The sequence below is a fragment of the Entelurus aequoreus genome, linkage group LG12, assembly GCF_033978785.1.
Source record: "Entelurus aequoreus isolate RoL-2023_Sb linkage group LG12, RoL_Eaeq_v1.1, whole genome shotgun sequence".
NCBI lineage: Eukaryota > Metazoa > Chordata > Actinopteri > Syngnathiformes > Syngnathidae > Entelurus > Entelurus aequoreus.
This window is the reverse complement of record NC_084742.1, coordinates 25,175,812-25,195,326: the sequence shown is the minus strand read 5'-3', so window position 1 is coordinate 25,195,326 and position 19,515 is coordinate 25,175,812. Positions and strand designations below refer to the sequence as shown.

Genomic DNA, 19,515 nt, shown 5'->3' with positions numbered 1-19,515 from the left:
CCGCATTTGTGAGTCCAGGCGTTCCTAATTGTGGACCTCATGCCCAAACGGAACTTTCTTGTACACTGCATAGACTGTTCCCAGAAATTGGGAACTTGGAGTTATCCAATATGTCTCAGGAAGATGATGTATTTAGATTGAAGAGTGAGCTCAGGGGTGTAGCGAAACCCCTAAAATAATTAAGAGGGGTATGTTCATACTTGTCCATATACAGTACAGTAGTATGATAAATGAGGACATGGTGTACTCTACTCCTGAACGGCTACACACAACAAGATGAACGTTTGTCAAGACATGCACCCCTGTTGTGCTACTGGTGCTATTATTTTTTTGCAGCGCTGTTATGAAACCCCAAAGTCGGATAGATAGCTCTCAACTGTAACTTTTGGGCGTGTATAACTGCATCGCCGCAAAATTTGGTTAACACCTATCGGGGACTGATGCGCACATGTCATAATATTTGGGCAATATTGGTTTGACAACATGGCTGCCATCACAACATTTCTTTGCAGATGCACGGGCAAGATTTAGCATAATTGGCAATGATTTTTCTAATCATTTGTTGAATCATTATACAACTTTGGTGATATCTGTATTTACAAATATAGTGGCTGCTGCTAATTTATAGCCATTTAAAAATGAAATTGCAACACCCCTGGCTGCTCGGTAATTGACAGGGATTAATGCAGCTGCAGGTCCCTTAAACCCTGATAGCAAGTTTTGTTCAAGGTTTTAGCAGTCCAGTGACGCAAAAAAAATAAATAAAACGATGCCGGAGGAAGAAAGAAGCTCAAGGCGAATGCAAATAAGACCAAGCAGTGGTTTGCAGTGAGGAGAATAAGCACACCTGTGGAGCAGAGAAGAAGCACTAAGCCTCATTAAAATGCAGCGTGGCAGAGAAGACCGTATAGGACGCAGGACTAAGAGAGGGAGATTCTCTCCTACCCCAGCAGGCTAATTAAACTTTGACTTTGTTCGGCAGTTGTAATTACATCAGCCAATTAAAGCTTTGGCAAGGATCCTCCAGCAATGGTAATGAGTGGAGGGACGAGGCCTTGGAATTGGGCGGGATTAAAAAGATGAAGTCCATGCATGTACTTGGAAAACTCAGCTGATGCAGTTTTAGACAAATCTCACAGGCTATTTTTTTATTTGATCCTAGAAGCCCAGCTGACGGAAAGGAGCATTTTTATCTAAACAGTTCCTACCTTAGGATGACCTCATCTCGCATACCTTCAAGCTACTTTATAAGTCCCAGGATGTTGGGAGGAGCTCTATCAGTTTTACTGTGAGAAGATGAGAGCTTTGAGGAGGCTCCTCAATAATTCATCTGATAATATATAGCATAGAGACAACCTGTGGATGCTTCTCTCATGTGAAAGTGAGCTATTGACTCTTCTATATGCCGCTCCATTCTTCAAAGACCAAATGTAGGGTGAAGTTGCCACTCTAAGAATAGAAAGAATAGGAATTTGTCAAGCACCGTGGGGACCTGCAAGTTGATTTATGATAGGGGTGTAACTGTACAGATTCATAATCAGACACAGAACATTTAAAAATTAAAACATGTGCAAACTTGGTAGCGCACGCAGAGCTGATCTACTAAGGCCGTGCACCTAGATTGTGTCTGTTAAATGAGCATAATAGCGCAATGCATTTAAGGCCTGATCTACTAAAATCCAAATACCACACGCTAAACAGCGTTTGCAACATTTTCTGTACTATTAGTGGGCGTGTTGCGTGTGATCAACTCAGACTGCATGTGCAATTGGGAAGTGGTGCAAACCGCTCTATTAAAATGAGATTTTTGCGTGTACTACGCCACTTTCACCACAAAGATCATCGAGACCACTCTATTTATTTATTTATTTATTTTTATTCATTTTATTTTATTATTATTTGTATTTATTTTTTTAATGTCCTGTCCAGCTTCTCAGGCAAATCATATAGTTGATGTAGATGCCCATATCGGCTGTTCAGATTTACTTTACAAAAGAGAAGTGTAGGATACTTCTCTTGTTGCCTTATTTGTATTTCACTTTATTAAATGTATTTATATTATCATTTGGTGCAGCCGGGCCGTAGCAGGAGGGGATAGAAAGAGAAAAAAAGGAAGACAGAGGGGGGAATTGTGGGGACAAGAGGGGGATTAGACAGAGAGACAAAAACAACAACAGCAAACACAACAACAACAACAACAATAGAGCAACATCAGCAAATACGACATGTACAAATATGATGGTAAAAGTAATAGCAAATAAGCAGTTAGCGAAAATAAAAAATAATACAGAAATGACAATGAGCATTATTACACTAAAAATAGAGCAATACAAATACCAATAGAAATAGCGCTATTGATAATGAACAATACCAATACTTTACCTTTATTATCAACAATACAGTTGTTCAAATGCAACAATACATATACGTAATGATAACTTGAGATACGAAAGTATGCAGAAAAATGGGGGGGAAGAAAGAGAAGCAACCTACATAGAGACCGCTCTATTTAAATGAGATATTTTCCATGTACAATGCCGCTTTCACCACAAAAATACTCTAAAGATATTTACTTCACATCCATGTTATCATGCTCCTATCTGCGGCGTGTTGCTATGTTTTAAAACAAGCAGCAGACATGTACCACTTATTTACGGGCATGTTAGAAGCAGTGTATCTACAACTTTTTTTGTTTTTCTTTTTTTAGCACACCTTGCTCATGGGAGAGGCTGGCACTAACTGCGAGTGTGTTCTCCAAAAGCAAGAAAATGCTTAGTTTGCATAGTTTGCAAGTTTTTGTTCACATAGGAGATATGTTATCAATATATCTTCTATATGAAAAAACAAACATCATTAAAAAAAAAACACCAGTGTCAACGCATCATTTGAATTGGTTTTAATCAGCCCCATAAGTCATCCAGCAGCTACACAATTATAAAATATTATTGCTGAATAGACAATATGTTTAAATTTTTTTTTTTGGACCACCCATAAATGTTGACAAGCATACGTAGGATGTAGCTGCAGCACAATCACTTCCTTTTTCACTGCAGCGTGTGTGACTCTGTCAGTTTTGTTCACTTTTCAGGCAGGCTAAAAAAAGACGCAAAATAGTGCTTGCAGTTATATGTGCATCTTCTCCCAGTATTGTGGGTGGTTTGATGACTAGCATCTAAGGAGTGCTTAAAAGGTGGCACAGATTGTGTGTTACATGTTTCACAACATAGCAAAATGCCACAGGCCATGGATGTGCAGGAAAATTATTTATTGCATGGTGACAGCCGGTAGTACATGCAAAAACCTAATTTAAGTAGGCTGGTCTGCACCACTTTATTTACTGTATTTTGGATGCAATAGCAGTACAACAACCTACTTTTAGATAGTGGAACCACCTGATACAAAGGATGTTCCGGAGGCAGGTTCTGTGAAATGCATCAAGGCGGCTAGTCGTGTCTGTGGAAAGAGTCCAAGTTTCAGATCTGTACAGGAGCACTGGCACCACGCAGGAACTGAAAATGTGCATCTTTGTGGACGGTTTTATCTTCGCACTCCGCCAGACTCTTTGGAGGCGACTGAAAACGCCACAAGTCTGCTGCAGATGACATGCAACCTCAGGATCCGAGGAGTAAGATCTGGCAATTTTGGATCCAAGATAAACAAAGTGGTCGACCGCTTCGACCGACTGGTTGTGGATGATAATGACCATCATTCACAAAACACCCAAAAATAGTATGCGCAATTCTTTAATTTGCGCACACTATTTAGTACTTGTTATTTGATATCTTAGTAGATCAGACCCTCAGTAAGTTGCAGGTGTGTACCGATTTTCTACACTTGGCATGTGTCTACTCGATAAACAAATCCAGTGCAGCCCAGCCTTTGGCTAGCATGAATCATGGCTAGTGATAAAAGCCACCATTCTCACATGTTTCCCGATTTTTACCCGGACAACAATATTGCTACACCATCCTTCACTTGGCGCTGTTTCCGGTCGGACAATAATAACGGTTACACCTCGAAGTCAAGTACAGCAATCAGAACAGAAGAAGAAACATAATGTCTGTGTTTATATTGTTACTTTGCACTTTGGTTTAATAAGGTCCAAGCTTGATTGTCAGTTAGGTAATGTACAATTCTACTTCTGCCTACATGTTCAATAGTGAAGTGCAACTTTGTCAACACTATATTTAGCCATTATATCTATTGTTTTCCTTGTGTATATTTGAGAACCCCCTCTTATAAATAAATAAATAAATAAATGGGTTATACTTGTATAGCGCTTTTCTACCTTCAAGGTACTCAAAGCGCTTTGACAGTATTTCCACATTCACCCATTCACACACTGATGGCAGGAGCTGCCATGCAAGGCGCTAACCAGCAGCCATCAGAGGCAAAGGGTGAAGTGTCTTGCCCAAGGACACAATGGACGTGACTAGGAAGGTAGAAGGTGGGAATTGAACCCCAGTAACCAGCAACACTCCGATTGCTGGCACAGCCACTCTACCAACTTCGCCACACCGTCTTAAACATATTCTATTGCTTTTGGTTGTGATTTTTATTCAAAAGAAAAATTTTGCGGACAAATAATATTTTAATGTTATTTGCTTTATTTAACGTGAAGATTATAATGTTAAAATATACGAGAAATACAAGTTCATTGTATTTGAAAGGATATTCATGCATTATTACTATGTATTATAATTACATCAGTGATTAATTTGGTCTCCAAAAAATAATGTCAATAATATTATTTAATATCACAGTAATTTGTAGGTCAAAATATTGTCGAGCAAAATTTGTTATCGGCCCGGGCCTATCTCAGACATGGCGAGTAAGAAGAGGAAATATGCGTGCAATTTCCAAAATGATTGGTAAAAAGAATTGAAATTCATCCAGCACAGCTCAAAGGGGAAGGGGTAAGCGGCCTGCAAATGTTGTAGATCCGGCTTCTCCATTATAACCGGTAGCCGAACAGATATAATCACACAACGGTCAGAGAACCATAAGGCTCACCGGTCACAGCCCAGCATTTGGAGAATGACCTTCAGCATTTTGCATTATGTATGTATAATTTTGAAAATTGATAAATTACAGCTGTTTAGACAAAGGCTGGGCTGCACAGTATTTTTTGTTTACCGAGAAGACGCATATAGACGAGGCACGCTTTCTGTCCCTCACTTTGTGTGGGACGTCAGTAGGGGTGGTTGAAATCATGGATTCTTCGGTGCATCACATATGGGATGAGGACGATTCTGCATCGATAGACAAACATCCACATATTGATTATTTATGTATGTTAAATAAAATAATACAGATGGTTTTAAGGTTGTCTGTCTATCTGTGTTGGCCCTGCGATGAGGTGGCGACTTGTCTAGGGTGTACCCCGTCTTTCGCCCGAATGCAGCTGAGATAGGCTCCAGTACCCCCCGCGATCCCGAAAGGGACAAGCGATAGAGAATGGATGGATGGAAGGGTTCTAAAATGTGGATCTTGTGTAGAAACACACAGCGTAATACACTGGCAGGAAGAGAGGCGAAGCCATGCTAACTGCTAAACTAGCTTGGATGAAAGTAATGGAACACTTTTGAACCCAATGTCCCATGTTAAAAAATCCGACTACAAATACATGTACTGTTACACACCAAGTAATTATTTTGTTTTGATTGTTTCAATGGTTGTCACTTGGATTTATATTTTGAAGGCTATTTCAGATGTCTTTCTGTTAGTATTGAGGCTCCATGTCCTGATTACATAGGACGGCTGTGTGCTTGTGTCACATGACTATCCCCTTGTGCCAATGAATCACAACAGCCGTGACTCTGTAAACACCTTTTGAAGAGCGACATTGTAAAAGATGATACGGGCGGCGGCGTTGTACCTGCTGTGTCGCGCCGTCGTGGGTTTTTCCATCTGCGGCCCAATCAGAGACGAATTACGGAGTGGCTCCCACTCCCGACGAGGCCCTTTCGCTGTAAATATTTCAAATGGCTGCGAGCGGCCTGACATGACGGCCACAGTAACGATGTTTGTCAGGAGAACGACACGGACGCATCAGTACCCATCTGCTCCAGTAAATAGAGGCGGCTGACTCATCCCGAGTAGGGCGGGGGAAAAAAAGAAGACTTTTCATCAAGCAGCCTCGATTTGTGGTTCCACCGCCTCGGAGCAGTGCAATCATGGGGGTCAAAGTCAATCAATCAGACTATATATCGCAGTCTCTCTCGCGTTATTGCTTAGGTTATAGTGTTGGACGTTATTATTCTTCATGCATGTTTTAAGTCAGCCTGGCCATACTTTTAGCACCACACCAACCATTCACTTTTGGGTTTTCTGGCCAATCCGAATGCATAATGAGGGTAACCAGAACAGGGGTGTCCAAACTTTTTCAACCGGTGACTGCTTACAAAAAATGGAGGGCCACTTTGACAAATTGTGTGCATTTAAAGGTATGTCAACTAATCCAATATTAGTGTAGCATGGAATAACTTGTGTCATTAAAAATGAATGTTTTTTTCACAAAATGAAAATGGCCCCCAGGGCACACTTTGGACACCCCTCGAAGGAGATGTGTGTTAAAGGGCTGAGTTTCAATGGTCCACCTGATATGCAATGATTACCTCCAGGCTTTGGCTCTGAGAGGCAGCAGCAGGCTTCGCTTCTGAAACATATTCATACTAGCACTGGACCACCTCTTGTTTGCACTTTCCTCCCGAAATATCGAAAGCCTACCGTGCAGCCTCAAAGGACCACAAATTAAAAAAATTTAAAAATGTTCTGCCTGGAAAGCTGCTTGACTTTGACACGTCATTCAGCGCGACTAAAAAACGGGTTCCAACTAATCCGGCAAACTTCTACACGTCTTTGCGTCGCTCGTCTTTTTGTTCCTTTGACGTGCTCTGCTGTCCTCTCAGGCGTCAAGGTGAAACACAGCCCGCAAACACACACACACACACACACACACACACACACACTGGAGCAGCGAATGAGAGAGACAGCGCAAACACAAAATAGACGTCATTGCCATGGAAACTAGCCCTTTGCACAAGTGAAAAATATGCTTGAAGTTTCTCTTTCACAGCTCCCACATTTTGCTTCTATTCAAGGCCTCAGGGGCCTGGGGGGTGGGGGGAATGTGTTGGAAATGTTTGATGGCTCTGAATGAATCAGCCTTTTAATAACTAAGCTGTTGTGCTTGACCAATGTGTATTTGGGGCTGAGCTGACTTTAAAGGGTCCAGGTGGGATTTTGACCATTCCTTCTCCCTGTGGGATCCCCACCCACCCACTCTTTCGCCTCATCAAGTAAAACATAATAGCCATGCAGTCATGATTTTATGCTTCTTCTTTTGATCATATGTTGCCATGACGTGAACAACCCCCCTCCCCGGCCCTCCTCCATATCCTTAAAAATGATGCTCTACTCTGTGCCTTTTGCAACTGCTAAAATAAACCTGTTCTGTCATGTTGTGTTCTAACCTAAAACCCTTCTTTGTTTGACACCCATTAACCTGTCATTTTCACATCAATGATAACGAGTAAAGTGGCTCGTTAAGAAATGTAGCAACTATTCACTGGTAGTAGTTAATGGGGATGCAGAATGTCATTGACCTGTGTATGTGTGTGCTTTTTGGGAGGGAAGGGGGTGTTTACAGTCCTTACATTTCAACGAGCATTTATTTGATATCTTCTCAAGCAACAACATTATTAAAAATATGATTAGTCAGCTACTATATTAGAATAGATATAGTGTCTAATGAAATAAGTCAACACAAGCTACGTAGCTTACCTACATTTCAAGTTTCAAGTTTATTCACAATACCATAGAACAATTACAATAGTAGTGAATATCATTTAAAGATGTTGGTAAGTGAAAGGGTCCCCCAAATAAGCTAGAAGAAGCTTTTGACAGGGGGTCCAGAGGACAGTATATACATGTAATGATGAAACATGGTAGCAAGCACAACAACAACAAAAAAACAACAACGCTATATGATAAACACAAGATAATAGTACTAAAGCACGCATACACATACACACATACATTCATTCAACCATGCAAAACCCAACAGTAGTCAACCCCACATGAGGCATTAGAGATAGGTCGTTAATAGGTAAGTTTTCAGTTTCTTTTTGAAGTTGGAGAATGGATACCGCATCTTGAGGCTTTCATTAAGCCGGTTCCAAATCTTTGGTCCCCTGCATACAACACTTCGGAGCGGTACAAGCCAGTAGACGATGTTTACCTGATATCAGTTCTAAGTTAAGAGTGTTGTGGGCATGCTGGGGATGGTAGATAGGAACCAAACTACAGAGCCTAAGATTCAGCCTGTGAATGACTTGATAGGTTAAACAAGCATTTTGATAAATATTGAACTCTGTCAGTCTTAAGAGATGATAATTATGGAATAGATGTCGAGTGGGGGCATTAAACTTGGACCATGACAGGGTCCGTATGATTTTCTTTTGCATGGATTCTAATTTGTGAAGGTAGGTAGGGAAGGTGTTACACCAGATGACATTACAGTAATTAAGATGTGGTTCAAAGAGAGTTTTATATAGGGTAGGTAGAGCATACAGAGGAAGATAATGACGAAGGTGAAAGAACAGGTCAACATATTTGGATAATTTGTTTAACAGATGGCTAATGTGACATTTTAAATTAAATTGAGGTATTCGTCAATGATGACCCCCAGGAATTTTGTGAAATACACTCTCTGTATTTCCTGCCCATTGATGTTGATATGGCAGTGCTCAGTATTTGTCCGGTTTTTATTTGAATGAAATAGAATAAAATTTGTTTCCCAGTAGCTTAGCGGTAGCTTAGCTACTTTTTAAACAAGTAGCTTTTTCTGTAGCTTAGCTACTTTTAGACGCATGTAGCTTGTAGTTTACATCAAAGCTACAAGCTACAAAGAGAGAAAAAGGACTGTGAATACAGGCCAGAAAATAAAATGACCTGGATGAATGAGAACATCCATACATACGGAGGAAATACGTGATGATTGGTAGGTGTTCGTATGGTGATTCACAATTGGCTAAGGTTACATTATGGACTGGCCAATCAGAGGCAAGATAAGGCGAGTCATTGAAACCAGGAAGCAAAATCATAACAGACACACACTCATGTCACATGACGACGAGGGAGTCAGAGACAGAGGGACAAGTCCAAAAAAAAGAAGAAATATACTTGAAAATGTCAGAGGAATTCTCTCCTGCAAATTAGATGTTTCCTTTAATAATGAAGATAACGTGCAGGAAACCCACAATAATATGTGTCCTTGGCCATATTTAGACAAATGTATCTGTTTAGCAAAAACAATGCCCAAAAGCTTAGTTTTTAATTATTTAAACCAAACCATAACATAAAAAACTAAACCGCTCTCTTCATTTAAGACGTCGTACACAAATTTAGGAACATGCATTTAAGTGAGTTGAGTTCATGAAAAGTTTTACTGCACATAACCATTACCAACTATTCCAAAACAACACAAGTCATTGTTTTTATAGATGCTGTTTTTTATCGTATGTAGAGAAAATGAAAACCATTATATGGGTGGGCCAAAGAAAAAACAAACTAAATAAATAAATACAGTGGATTGTGGGGAGCCCTAGAGGTAGTTGTAGGGTGTCCCCAGCTAAATGACAGATACTTAAAAGTAATGGACCCTCATTGGTTCCATTTGTACACTCTCAGTTACATTAACATTGATATTATACAGGTGGGCTCATAGATATTATTGTCGTTAAATGTAGCTTTGATGTAGCAAGCTACTTTTTCCGTGTAGCTTGTAGCATAGGCGCCGATCTACATTTCTGCCAGTGGGTGCTCGGTGTGTATGTATTTAAAAAAACAAATTTTAAAAGACGTTCAGCGAAGTTAATATCCCATATGATTTGTGGCTTTGTTATTTTGTAAAATGGACCAAACTCGCCACAAAATTAACTACAAGATTGATTTTTCAAAAATTATTTCAAAGATTGAAAGTTGCCATCAATTCCACGTGGGTGCTCGGCATTGTCCGTGGATGCTTGGGCCCCGAAGCACCCACGGTATCGGCGCCTATGGCTTGTAGTGTAGCTTGCTACAATTCTCCAGGGATCACTTCCCCAGTAGTTTAGCTACATTTAATCGAGAGTAACTTGTAGCTTAGCTTACTACATTTTCCAAGTAGATTGCCCATCACTGCCCATACACACACAAGTCCTTTTAATCGACTGCCACATTAATTGTTCAGTTTCTTACACAAGACTTTGTATAACAAATTCTAGGTAAAAAAAAAAAACACAACAAGAGCCCTATTTATATACATTAAACCAGAGTAAAAACACACATGCTTAAGGGCCCACCTTATGATTGACGCTTAGGGTTGCACAATATAGAGGATATTCGATATGAATTATATGAATTTGGCCAAAGCTTTCTATACTATGTTGATGACAGAATCTAGCTGTGTCGCACAAATTTGACAGCGACAAGCGAACGAAGGAGTCCTCAACGATATGTAGCGTCCTCTAAACATGTGATGTCATTAAGAAACATAAGCTTTTTACATTGGAAAATGTTGTACATTTTAGCACACAGAAATTGTTTTAAATGTCTAACTAATCATGCGCCACCCCTGGTCTGGAGTCTGGCTGTCAGACATCAAGGCTCCCGCAGACCTAACACCACATCCTCAGTCAATGGGGGACTGTGTGGTTCCTAAGTTCAAAAAATCTTTTGGACAGTCCACCTTTTCCTCTACCGGAGCCACACTGTGAAAAACTCTTCCCCCTTAATTAAAACGGCAAACTGACTCAAACGTCTTCACCAGACGTCTGAAACTGTGGCTGAAATCAGAGCAAAGTCTTACACATTAATGTATTGTAAATTTGATTAATTGTATATTTTGTTACATTTTAACTTATATTCCGTATCATAGGAGCCTACTGTGGGAAGGTGTTAAAAATTAGATTTTTTTCATAACACTTAAGGCAATGCATCTGGTTATGTCCATATCAAATAAATAAATAAAAACAACAGCAGAATAAGTGCTTAATATATTTTAACAGAAGTGTAGACAAATCCGCGTTACACCAGGAAAGTAACCAGTTATTAACAGTGAATCAACAAGTAGATTAATAATAGTTTTGACAAAAAAATATGTCACCGCATACGTCAGCAGCCAAATCAGGAGCCTTTTGAACCTGTTTTGAAATAATTATCATTTATATGCCAAATAATACTTATGTACATTTATTTTGTTATTCGTAATATATTTGCATAATTAAAAATATAAAGTTTTGGAATAAGGCTGTAATATAACAAAACGTGGAGAAGGTGAAGCGCTGTGAATACTTTCCGAATGCACTGTATGTAGACATCACTTTTACTTTAACAGCACAGTAAATATGTACTGCTATACAAGCTGTACACTGCCTACTCTAAAGTATAGTTTACTTTCTGTAGCAGAGGAGGTACTTCAACAGGAGGCTTTACAGGGGGGTTGTGAAATTATTTGGGTGGGATTGCTCTATTTTTTTATAGGCCCCCCTGCAATTTGTCCACTAATGTAACTGTTTTAGAATACACATCATGTTGATCCAACACACTGCAGTGTGCCTGTGCACACCGAGGCAGAAGACAGTCAGCAATGCACACATTCAGCGACACACAGGAGCTGGTTCAAGCAGGGCATTGGTTTATTCACCTGTCCTTCTGACGAAAAGAACACAGCTCTGTCAGGTTCCCCCTGATTGGCCAAGAGCCCGCTAGCAGCTAGTTTGTTAAGTGTTTGCATTGGAAAAATGTATCGTTTTGTAACACGACAAAAAAATACGAGGTCCTAAGATAGTTTAAGGTAACAAGGTACCTTTAACATTACTTTCATTAAAAACACAATTCTATACCAGATATGTGAGTAGGGGGTCCCCGCTAGGTTTTTCCATCAGTTCAGGTGTCCTTTCCCTGTACAGTATTGTCTCTTGAGAAGATTTAATATGGTTGCTGCAATGTGAGGGCTGTACTCACTTGTGTGAGAAACTTTTCGATGAAGCTAATTAAAGACGAGCCACTGAAGCCAAAGGGGAGGGGGGACTCTGCCCCCTTTTCTCTCAATCAGTCATTCTTCAAAAACATGAGTGGAGGTAAAGAAGGGAGGGGGGAGGTTGGATGTTGATCACTATCCAAGAACAATCTTACACAGCTTTCTTTTTGTAATTTTTTTTCATGCAAAAATCATGCGGCCAATTTGTTGATGTAAGTGACCTGAATCTCGTGGTTTGCTATCTTCTTTACCCAATCACAGCAGAGACATCAAAGTGTGCATAGTCTAGCATTAGATGTTAGCTGTTTCAGTGCAATGTGTAGTCTGCTGTTAACTTGTACTATACTGACATAGCATGTAGGCTAGAGAATGTTCTAACATCTTGTAGCTTAGCTCAGATTGACAGATCAGCATAGAACTCATGAGATAGTTTAAACTAAATGATAAAACTAACCTCATGTCAAGTTATCATTGGTGCTTCTCTGATCATGTGACCTGACCCGTTTCCCTCCGCTCTCTCTTTCTTGTCCTAGGAGGTGAAATAGTGTTGCCCATTATTACGGTGGACTCGCTAGACCCACCATCCATCGCCACCCGCTACCCAGTAATGCCCCCACCTCCCACCACTTACCGCCCCTTCCTCACCTTACTCGAAACCACCAAAGAGTCCCCCCCCTTGCCCAACATCCGCCACCCCTGCCCCTTGGACCAGGAAGACTGCGAGGAAAACATCGAGGTGTCGACGTATGGCTCGGGAGAGATGACCGAGTCCGACGACGAGGACTATTATAAAAACTCCCCCCTGGTCACAGATAGGACCGTCTTGCCCCCTCCCCCGGCCGTCGAGGGCCAAAGCACCCGAGACGGCCATTTCCCACACCTCCCTTACGACCACCGTCCGCCCATCTCCTCCACCCCCACAGCCAACCCCGACCAGCTCAGCCCTCGCGTCAAGGGTGCGGCCGGCGGCAGCAGCGGTAGCAACAACATCCCGGCGGGGAAAATGAACACTCGGGATCAAGTGCTGCTGCCGCCGTCCAACCCCTCGTTAGACCCCGGTCACCGCAGAGTGCCCGGAATAACCTACCCTCCTAATTTCCCCCACGTTCCCACTCCAGACCCCACGTCTCCCGAGAGAGGCCTGCCGGGCGCCGTGGAGGTGCAGCAGTCGAGCAGCACCACGGGGATGGTGGTGGGGATCGTAGCCGCCGCCGCCCTCTGTATCCTCATCCTGCTCTACGCCATGTACAAGTACCGCAACCGCGACGAAGGCTCCTACCAGGTGGACCAAAGCCGTAACTACATCAGCAACTCGGCCACACAGAGCAATGGGACTCTGGTGAAGGAGAAGCCGCCGAGCGCCGCCAAGACGGCCCCCAAGAACAAGAAGAACAAAGACAAGGAGTACTACGTCTGAAGGGGGTGCGCCGCCACGACACACGAAGGCAGGCCGCATTTAAGAGAGAGAGAGAGTGAAAGGGAAGGAGGCGGGGAAACAGCGGACATTTGTACAACCGATCCTGAGCTCACAGAGGAAGGCGGATTTGTTTAGACCTCGCTTCTCAACACCTCATCAAGCAAATCGTTACCTGCTGATCGGGTTGTTTGATATCTCCAGTACTGTACACAAGCACCCTCAGTATTTGCGGCATCCATCAGAAACCACCAACCAGTATCCAACGCTGCCATCTTATAGAGGCGTCATCGTCACTTGTCCCTTTCTCTCTCTCCGGCTCTCTCTCGCTTGCTCGCTCGCCACGTTTGCGGTGTTCAGCAACTGATGAACTCTGCCGTGTTTCCAGCATGTAGTATTCATCGACAACAAAGACACAAACTTTCTTTTTTTTCCGTGGGATTCCGAGACACTTAAAAAAAATTTAAAAAAATAAAAAATAAACAACGTAGCAATTTACAGTATGTGAGATACCACCACCGACCGCTCCAGTCTAGCAGATTCTGACTCGTACCTTCAGGTGTCGAGCCCAAATCCTCCTCGGCCGTCTGTGTCATGTTGTTTCTGGTGCTCAGAAGTGCAGAGAAACTTTCCTGCAGCTACAATTAACCAGAAAAAAACTCCCACCAACAAGATGAACTCTGTTCTTTATGACCAGAAATATATGTATAAACAACGCAGAAACCTACGTTGTCGGGAAATGGAGAGTTCGCCAACGCAGTGTAGCTAAGACTGACTTTTTTCCACAACAGAACCGTTGGAATAAGTGTTGCTGCAGGGCTGAGAGATGAGAGACTTTTAAAGGGAGTTCTTCTAGCAGGAGCTCCACTGGAAGGGCCTCCCTGGAGCCCGGCTGCAGGACCTGTGGCAGCCACACACACATAGACGGATACAGTATATACACAGGAAGACGGAAAGAGCGCTAATGTTCCAATTTTCTCGGCGCTATTAAAAGAAAATAAACTGTACTATGATAAGAAAAAAAATGCCGAAAAAGTTTGTGAAATGTCTAAATATTTGCCATCACAACGAGAAATGTGTCCCCAAAACACCCCGGCCCAGTCAGTTTGTTGTCGTTTGTTTTTATTTTGGTAAATTGGCTGTTATATTCATCTTTTCAATATGTTTACTTTTCCTATGTCCCTTCATCCATCCTACTATTTTTTATTCCTGCTTTTATAGCAAGGGTGTCCAGACTTTTTCCAGCAAAGGCCGCGTAAAAAAAAAAAAAAAGTTGAATACTTGATACATGTTGTGAATTAAAGATGCTAAAAGCAATCCAATATAGGTCAACATATACTAAACTGAACAAAACAGCTCCATCTCAGCTTTGGGTTATAGGTAATAAATCAAATATTTTTTATATTTATTTCATTAGTAATGATTTGCTGAGGACCAATAAAAATCGAGCTGCGTGTTTTTGGACTTTGGACACCCTTGTTTTATTCTGTGTGTATCGTGACAGAGGTGCTGACGCCATCACTGCTGCCACACGTATGTGTTTTTTGTTCCTCATTTTACACCACATTTGCATACACCTCCCAATATCCCCCTGTTCTTTCTAAATGTTATTGTAAAGTGTTCCAGTGAGATGACTCTAAATATGTGTACATTAACAGAGGGAATACACTTGGTTATATACTTCTTACTCCTTGCGTTTGTTGTCTCTTCTATCATCCTCTATGGGTATACTACTGTCAGCAGGATCCAATCTTTTTTCCACCGAAGGCCATGTATAGAAAAATAATAATTGCATTAATAATTATTAATATTCTTCATATCTATATTTAATAACATACATTCTTAAATATGTTATTAGTGATTTACCAAATATTATCCCCCCCAAAAAAATCCTGCTCATGAGTGCCCCTGCTGGAAAATTAGAAACACATGCCACAAGTCCATCAAAGAGCACACATACTCAAAAAATATTAAATACATTTTATTTGATCCCCCCTCAAAAAAGTATATATATACACACACATATATATATCCATCCATCCATCCATCTTCTTCCGCTTATCCGAGGTCGGGTTGCGGGGGCAGCAGCTTAAGCAGGGAAGCTCAGACTTCCCTCTCCCCAGCCACTTCGTCCAGCTCCTCCCGGGGGATCTCGAGGCGTTCCCAGGCCAGCCGGGAGACATAGTCTTCCCAACGTGTCCTGGGTCTTCCCCGTGGCCTCCTACCGGTCGGACGTGCCCTAAACACCTCCCTAGGGAGGCGTTCGGGTGGCATCCTGACCAGATGCCCGAACCACCTCATCTGGCTCCTCTCGATGTGGAGGAGCAGCGGCTTTACTTTGAGCTCCCCCCGGATGGCAGAGCTTCTCACCCTATCTCTAAGGGAGAGCCCCGCCACCCGGCGGAGGAAACTCATTTCGGCCGCTTGTACCCGTGATCTTGTCCTTTCGGTCATAACCCAAAGCTCATGACCATAGGTGAGGATGGGAACGTAGATCGACCGGTAAATTGAGAGCTTTGCCTTCCGGCTCAGCTCCTTCTTCACCACAACGGATCGATACAGCGTCCGCATTACTGAAGACGCCGCACCGATCCGCCTGTCGATCTCACGATCCACTCTTCCCTCACTTGTGAACAAGACTCCGAGGTACTTGAACTCCTCCACTTGGGGCAGGGTCTCCTCCGCAACCCGGAGATGGCACTCCACCCTTTTCCGGGCGAGAACCATGGGGTACCATTCTCATCCCAGTTGCTTCACACTCAGCTCCGAACCGATCCAGCGAGAGCTGAAGATCCTGGCCAGATGAAGCCATCAGGACCACATCATCTGCAAAAAGCAGAGACCTAATCCTGCAGCCACCAAACCAGATCCCCTCAACGCCTTGACTGCGCCTAGAAATTCTGTCCATAAAAGTTATGAACAGAATCGGTGACAAAGGGCAGCCTTGGCGGAGTCCAACTCTCATTGGAAACGTGTCCGACTTACTGCCGGCAATGCGGACCAAACTCTGGCACTGATCATACAGGGAGCGGACCGCCACAATCAGACAGTCCGATACCCCATACTCTCTGAGCACTCCCCACAGGACTTCCCGAGGGACACGGTCGAATGCCTTCTCCAAGTCCACAAAACACATGTAGACTGGTTGGGCAAACTCCCATGCACCCTCAAGGACCCTGCCGAGAGTATAGAGCTGGTCCACAGTTCCACGACCAGGACGAAAACCACACTGTTCCTCCTGAATCCGAGGTTCGACTATCCGGCGTAGCCTCCTCTCCAGCACACCTGAATAGACCTTACCGGGAAGGCTGAGGAGTGTGATCCCACGATAGTTAGAACACACCCTCCGGTTCCCCTTCTTAAAGAGAGGAACCACCACCCCGGTCTGCCAATCCAGAGGTACCGCCCCCGATGTCCACGCAATGCTGCAGAGTCTTGTCAACCAAGACAGCCCCACAGCATCCAGAGCCTTAAGGAACTCCGGGCAGATCTCATCCACCCCCGGGGCCTTGCCACCGAGGAGCTTTTTAACTACCTCAGCAACCTCAGCCCCAGAAATAGGAGAGCCCACCACAGATTCCCCAGGCACTGCTTCCTCATAGGAAGACGTGTTGGTGGGATTGAGGAGGTCTTCGAAGTATTCCCTCCACCGATCCACAACATCCGCAGTCGAGGTCAGCAGAACACCATCCTCACCATACACGGTGTTGATAGTGCACTGCTTCCCCTTCCTGAGGCGGCGGATGGTGGTCCAGAATCGCTTCGAAGCCGTCCGGAAGTCGTTTTCCATGGCTTCCCCGAACTCCTACCATGTCCGAGTTTTTGCCTCCGCGACCGCCGAAGCCGCACACCGCTTGGCCTGTCGGTAACTGTCCGCTGCCTCAGGAGTCCTATGAGCCAAAAGAACCCGATAGGACTCCTTCTTCAGCTTGACGGCATCCCTCACCGCCGGTGTCCACCAACGGGTTCTAGGATTACCGCCACGACAGGCACCAACTACCTTGCGGCCACAGCTCCAATCAGCCGCCTCGACAATAGAGGTGCGGAACATGGTCCATTCGGACTCAATGTCCAGCACCTCCCTCGTGACATGTTCAAAGTTCTTCCGGAGGTGGGAATTGAAACTCTCTTTGACAGGAGACTCTGCCAGACGTTCCCAGCAAACCCTCACAATGCGTTTGGGCCTGCCAGGTCTGTCCGGCATCCTCCCCCACCATCGCAGCCAATATATATATATATATATATATATATATATATATATATATATATATATATATATATATATACACACACACACACACGTATACACATTTGCATATATAGTTTATACACATGTGTATATATATATATACTGTATATAATTTCATGTTTTTTTTAAAAGCTTATAAAGTAAGACGCACCGCTCGTATTCAATTTTGGTTTGCCGGTATCCATTTTCTGAGATTTTAACCAGATCATTTTTGGCTTCTTTTTCTTTGTAGTCTTCAAATGCAGTCCATGTTTACTTATATTTATTCTGTTTATAGATGCTTTAACATTGTAGAAAAAGCCGGTTTCAAAGTGTGACTTCATGCCAGGTCTGCCCTTGGCTAAATTGGGTCCAGAAGCAAAATTTTATTTTCAGGTCCCCACTACTATTTTTTAGACATTTTTTCTTTATCTGTGTGAAACACATTTTATACTTTTTTTTATCAAAATGAAACCTAATTTTATGCAAGTTTTATACAAAAATTAATTCATAGGAAATGTATTGTTCAATAATTAAGAATAATAACGAATTTAACAAATTAATTTAACAGATCCCACTGGGATCTAAACCCAGTTCTTCTGCTTGCAAGCCCATCACTATCACACCTAGCAGGGTTTCCCCCAGCTGGGGCCCTAAGCAAAAAAAATAATTTGGAGTCCCCGCTTCCTCCTTAAAAAAAATCACACTTTTTTTATTTATGTCAAAAGATTTGTATACATTTGTAAACAAGCTTGAATTTGATGCATGGTTTGTACTAAAACGAATTTATAGGAAATACATTGTCTCATAAATATTTATTTTCGTGCAAAATAACAATTTTAGCATCATTATTATACTTACACGTACAAACCTTTTCAAATCAACTCTAGCTGTGATTAAAACCAGTTCTTCTGCCTTACAAACTAGTACTAATGCTGTGCACCAAGGGAGCCTGTGTGACTGTGTGGGGAAATTTGCCATCACATTTCATGCCAGTGATGGAGCAGGAAGCGGCTAGGAATAGGTTGCGGTAAAATTTCATATAAAGTGCCCTGACATTCATCAATTGACAGTTTACATGCGCTTAGTCACACAAAAACTGCCCCACTCCTCCCCCCACACAAATTCGGGGGCTCCTACGGATTGCGCGTGATCTGCATGTAGGGAGGGGCGGCCCTGCTTTACGCCTATTTGTGTATCAAAGAGACATATTTTAAAACAGAAACAGAGCTTTTATTCTACAACATTCTCCATGTCTTAGTAATTACTCATGATGTGTTCCTTATGCCTGTATTCAATATGTACTTCTCCAGTTAACCTTTTTAAGTTAATAGGGTTTATAGCCGAGTGTGATGCGACTGGGATGAAAATCAGCACTTCCAAGTCCGAGTCCATGGTTCTCGCCCGGAAAAAGGTGGAGTGCCATCTCCAGGTTGGGGAGGAGATCTTGCCCCAAGTGGAGGAGTTCAAGTACCTCAGAGTCTTGTTCATGAGTGAGGGAAGAGTGGATTGTGAGGTCGACAGGCGGATTGATGCGGACCCTGGTGGTGAAGAGAAAGCTGAGCCGGAAGGAAAAGCTCTCAATTTACGGGTCGGTCTACGTCCCTATCCTCACCCATGGTTATGAGCTTTGGGTTATGACCGAAAGGAAAAGATCACAGGTACGAGTGGCTGAAATGAGTTTCCACCGTCAGGTGGCGGGGCTCTCTCTTAGAGATAGGGTGAAAAGCTCTTTTATTCGGGAGGAGCTCAAAGTAAAGCCGCTGCTCCTCCACATCGAGAGGAGCCAGATGAGGTGGTTCGGGCATCTGGTCAGGATGTCCCCCGGACGCATCCCTGGGGAGATGT

At 42.8% G+C, this 19,515-nt stretch overlaps 1 protein-coding gene across 15 annotated transcripts in view; it reads left to right on the top strand.

Annotated features, from left to right (window-relative positions):
• LOC133661820 (neurexin-2-like) overlaps nucleotides 1-15,144 on the top strand; it is a 957,097-nt gene extending 941,953 nt beyond the window's left edge. For 12 of the 15 annotated variants that reach the window (XM_062065337.1, XM_062065335.1, XM_062065341.1 and 9 more), the window contains one exon: nucleotides 12,559-15,144. In XM_062065337.1, the coding sequence (XP_061921321.1) occupies nucleotides 12,559-13,442 (884 nt within the window). In that variant the 3' untranslated portion in view covers nucleotides 13,443-15,144. The remainder of the gene's footprint in view (nucleotides 1-12,558) is intronic. The other 3 variants (XM_062065345.1, XM_062065344.1, XM_062065342.1) reach the window with 2 other exon arrangements.
• Nucleotides 15,145-19,515: the final 4,371 nt, after the last annotated feature.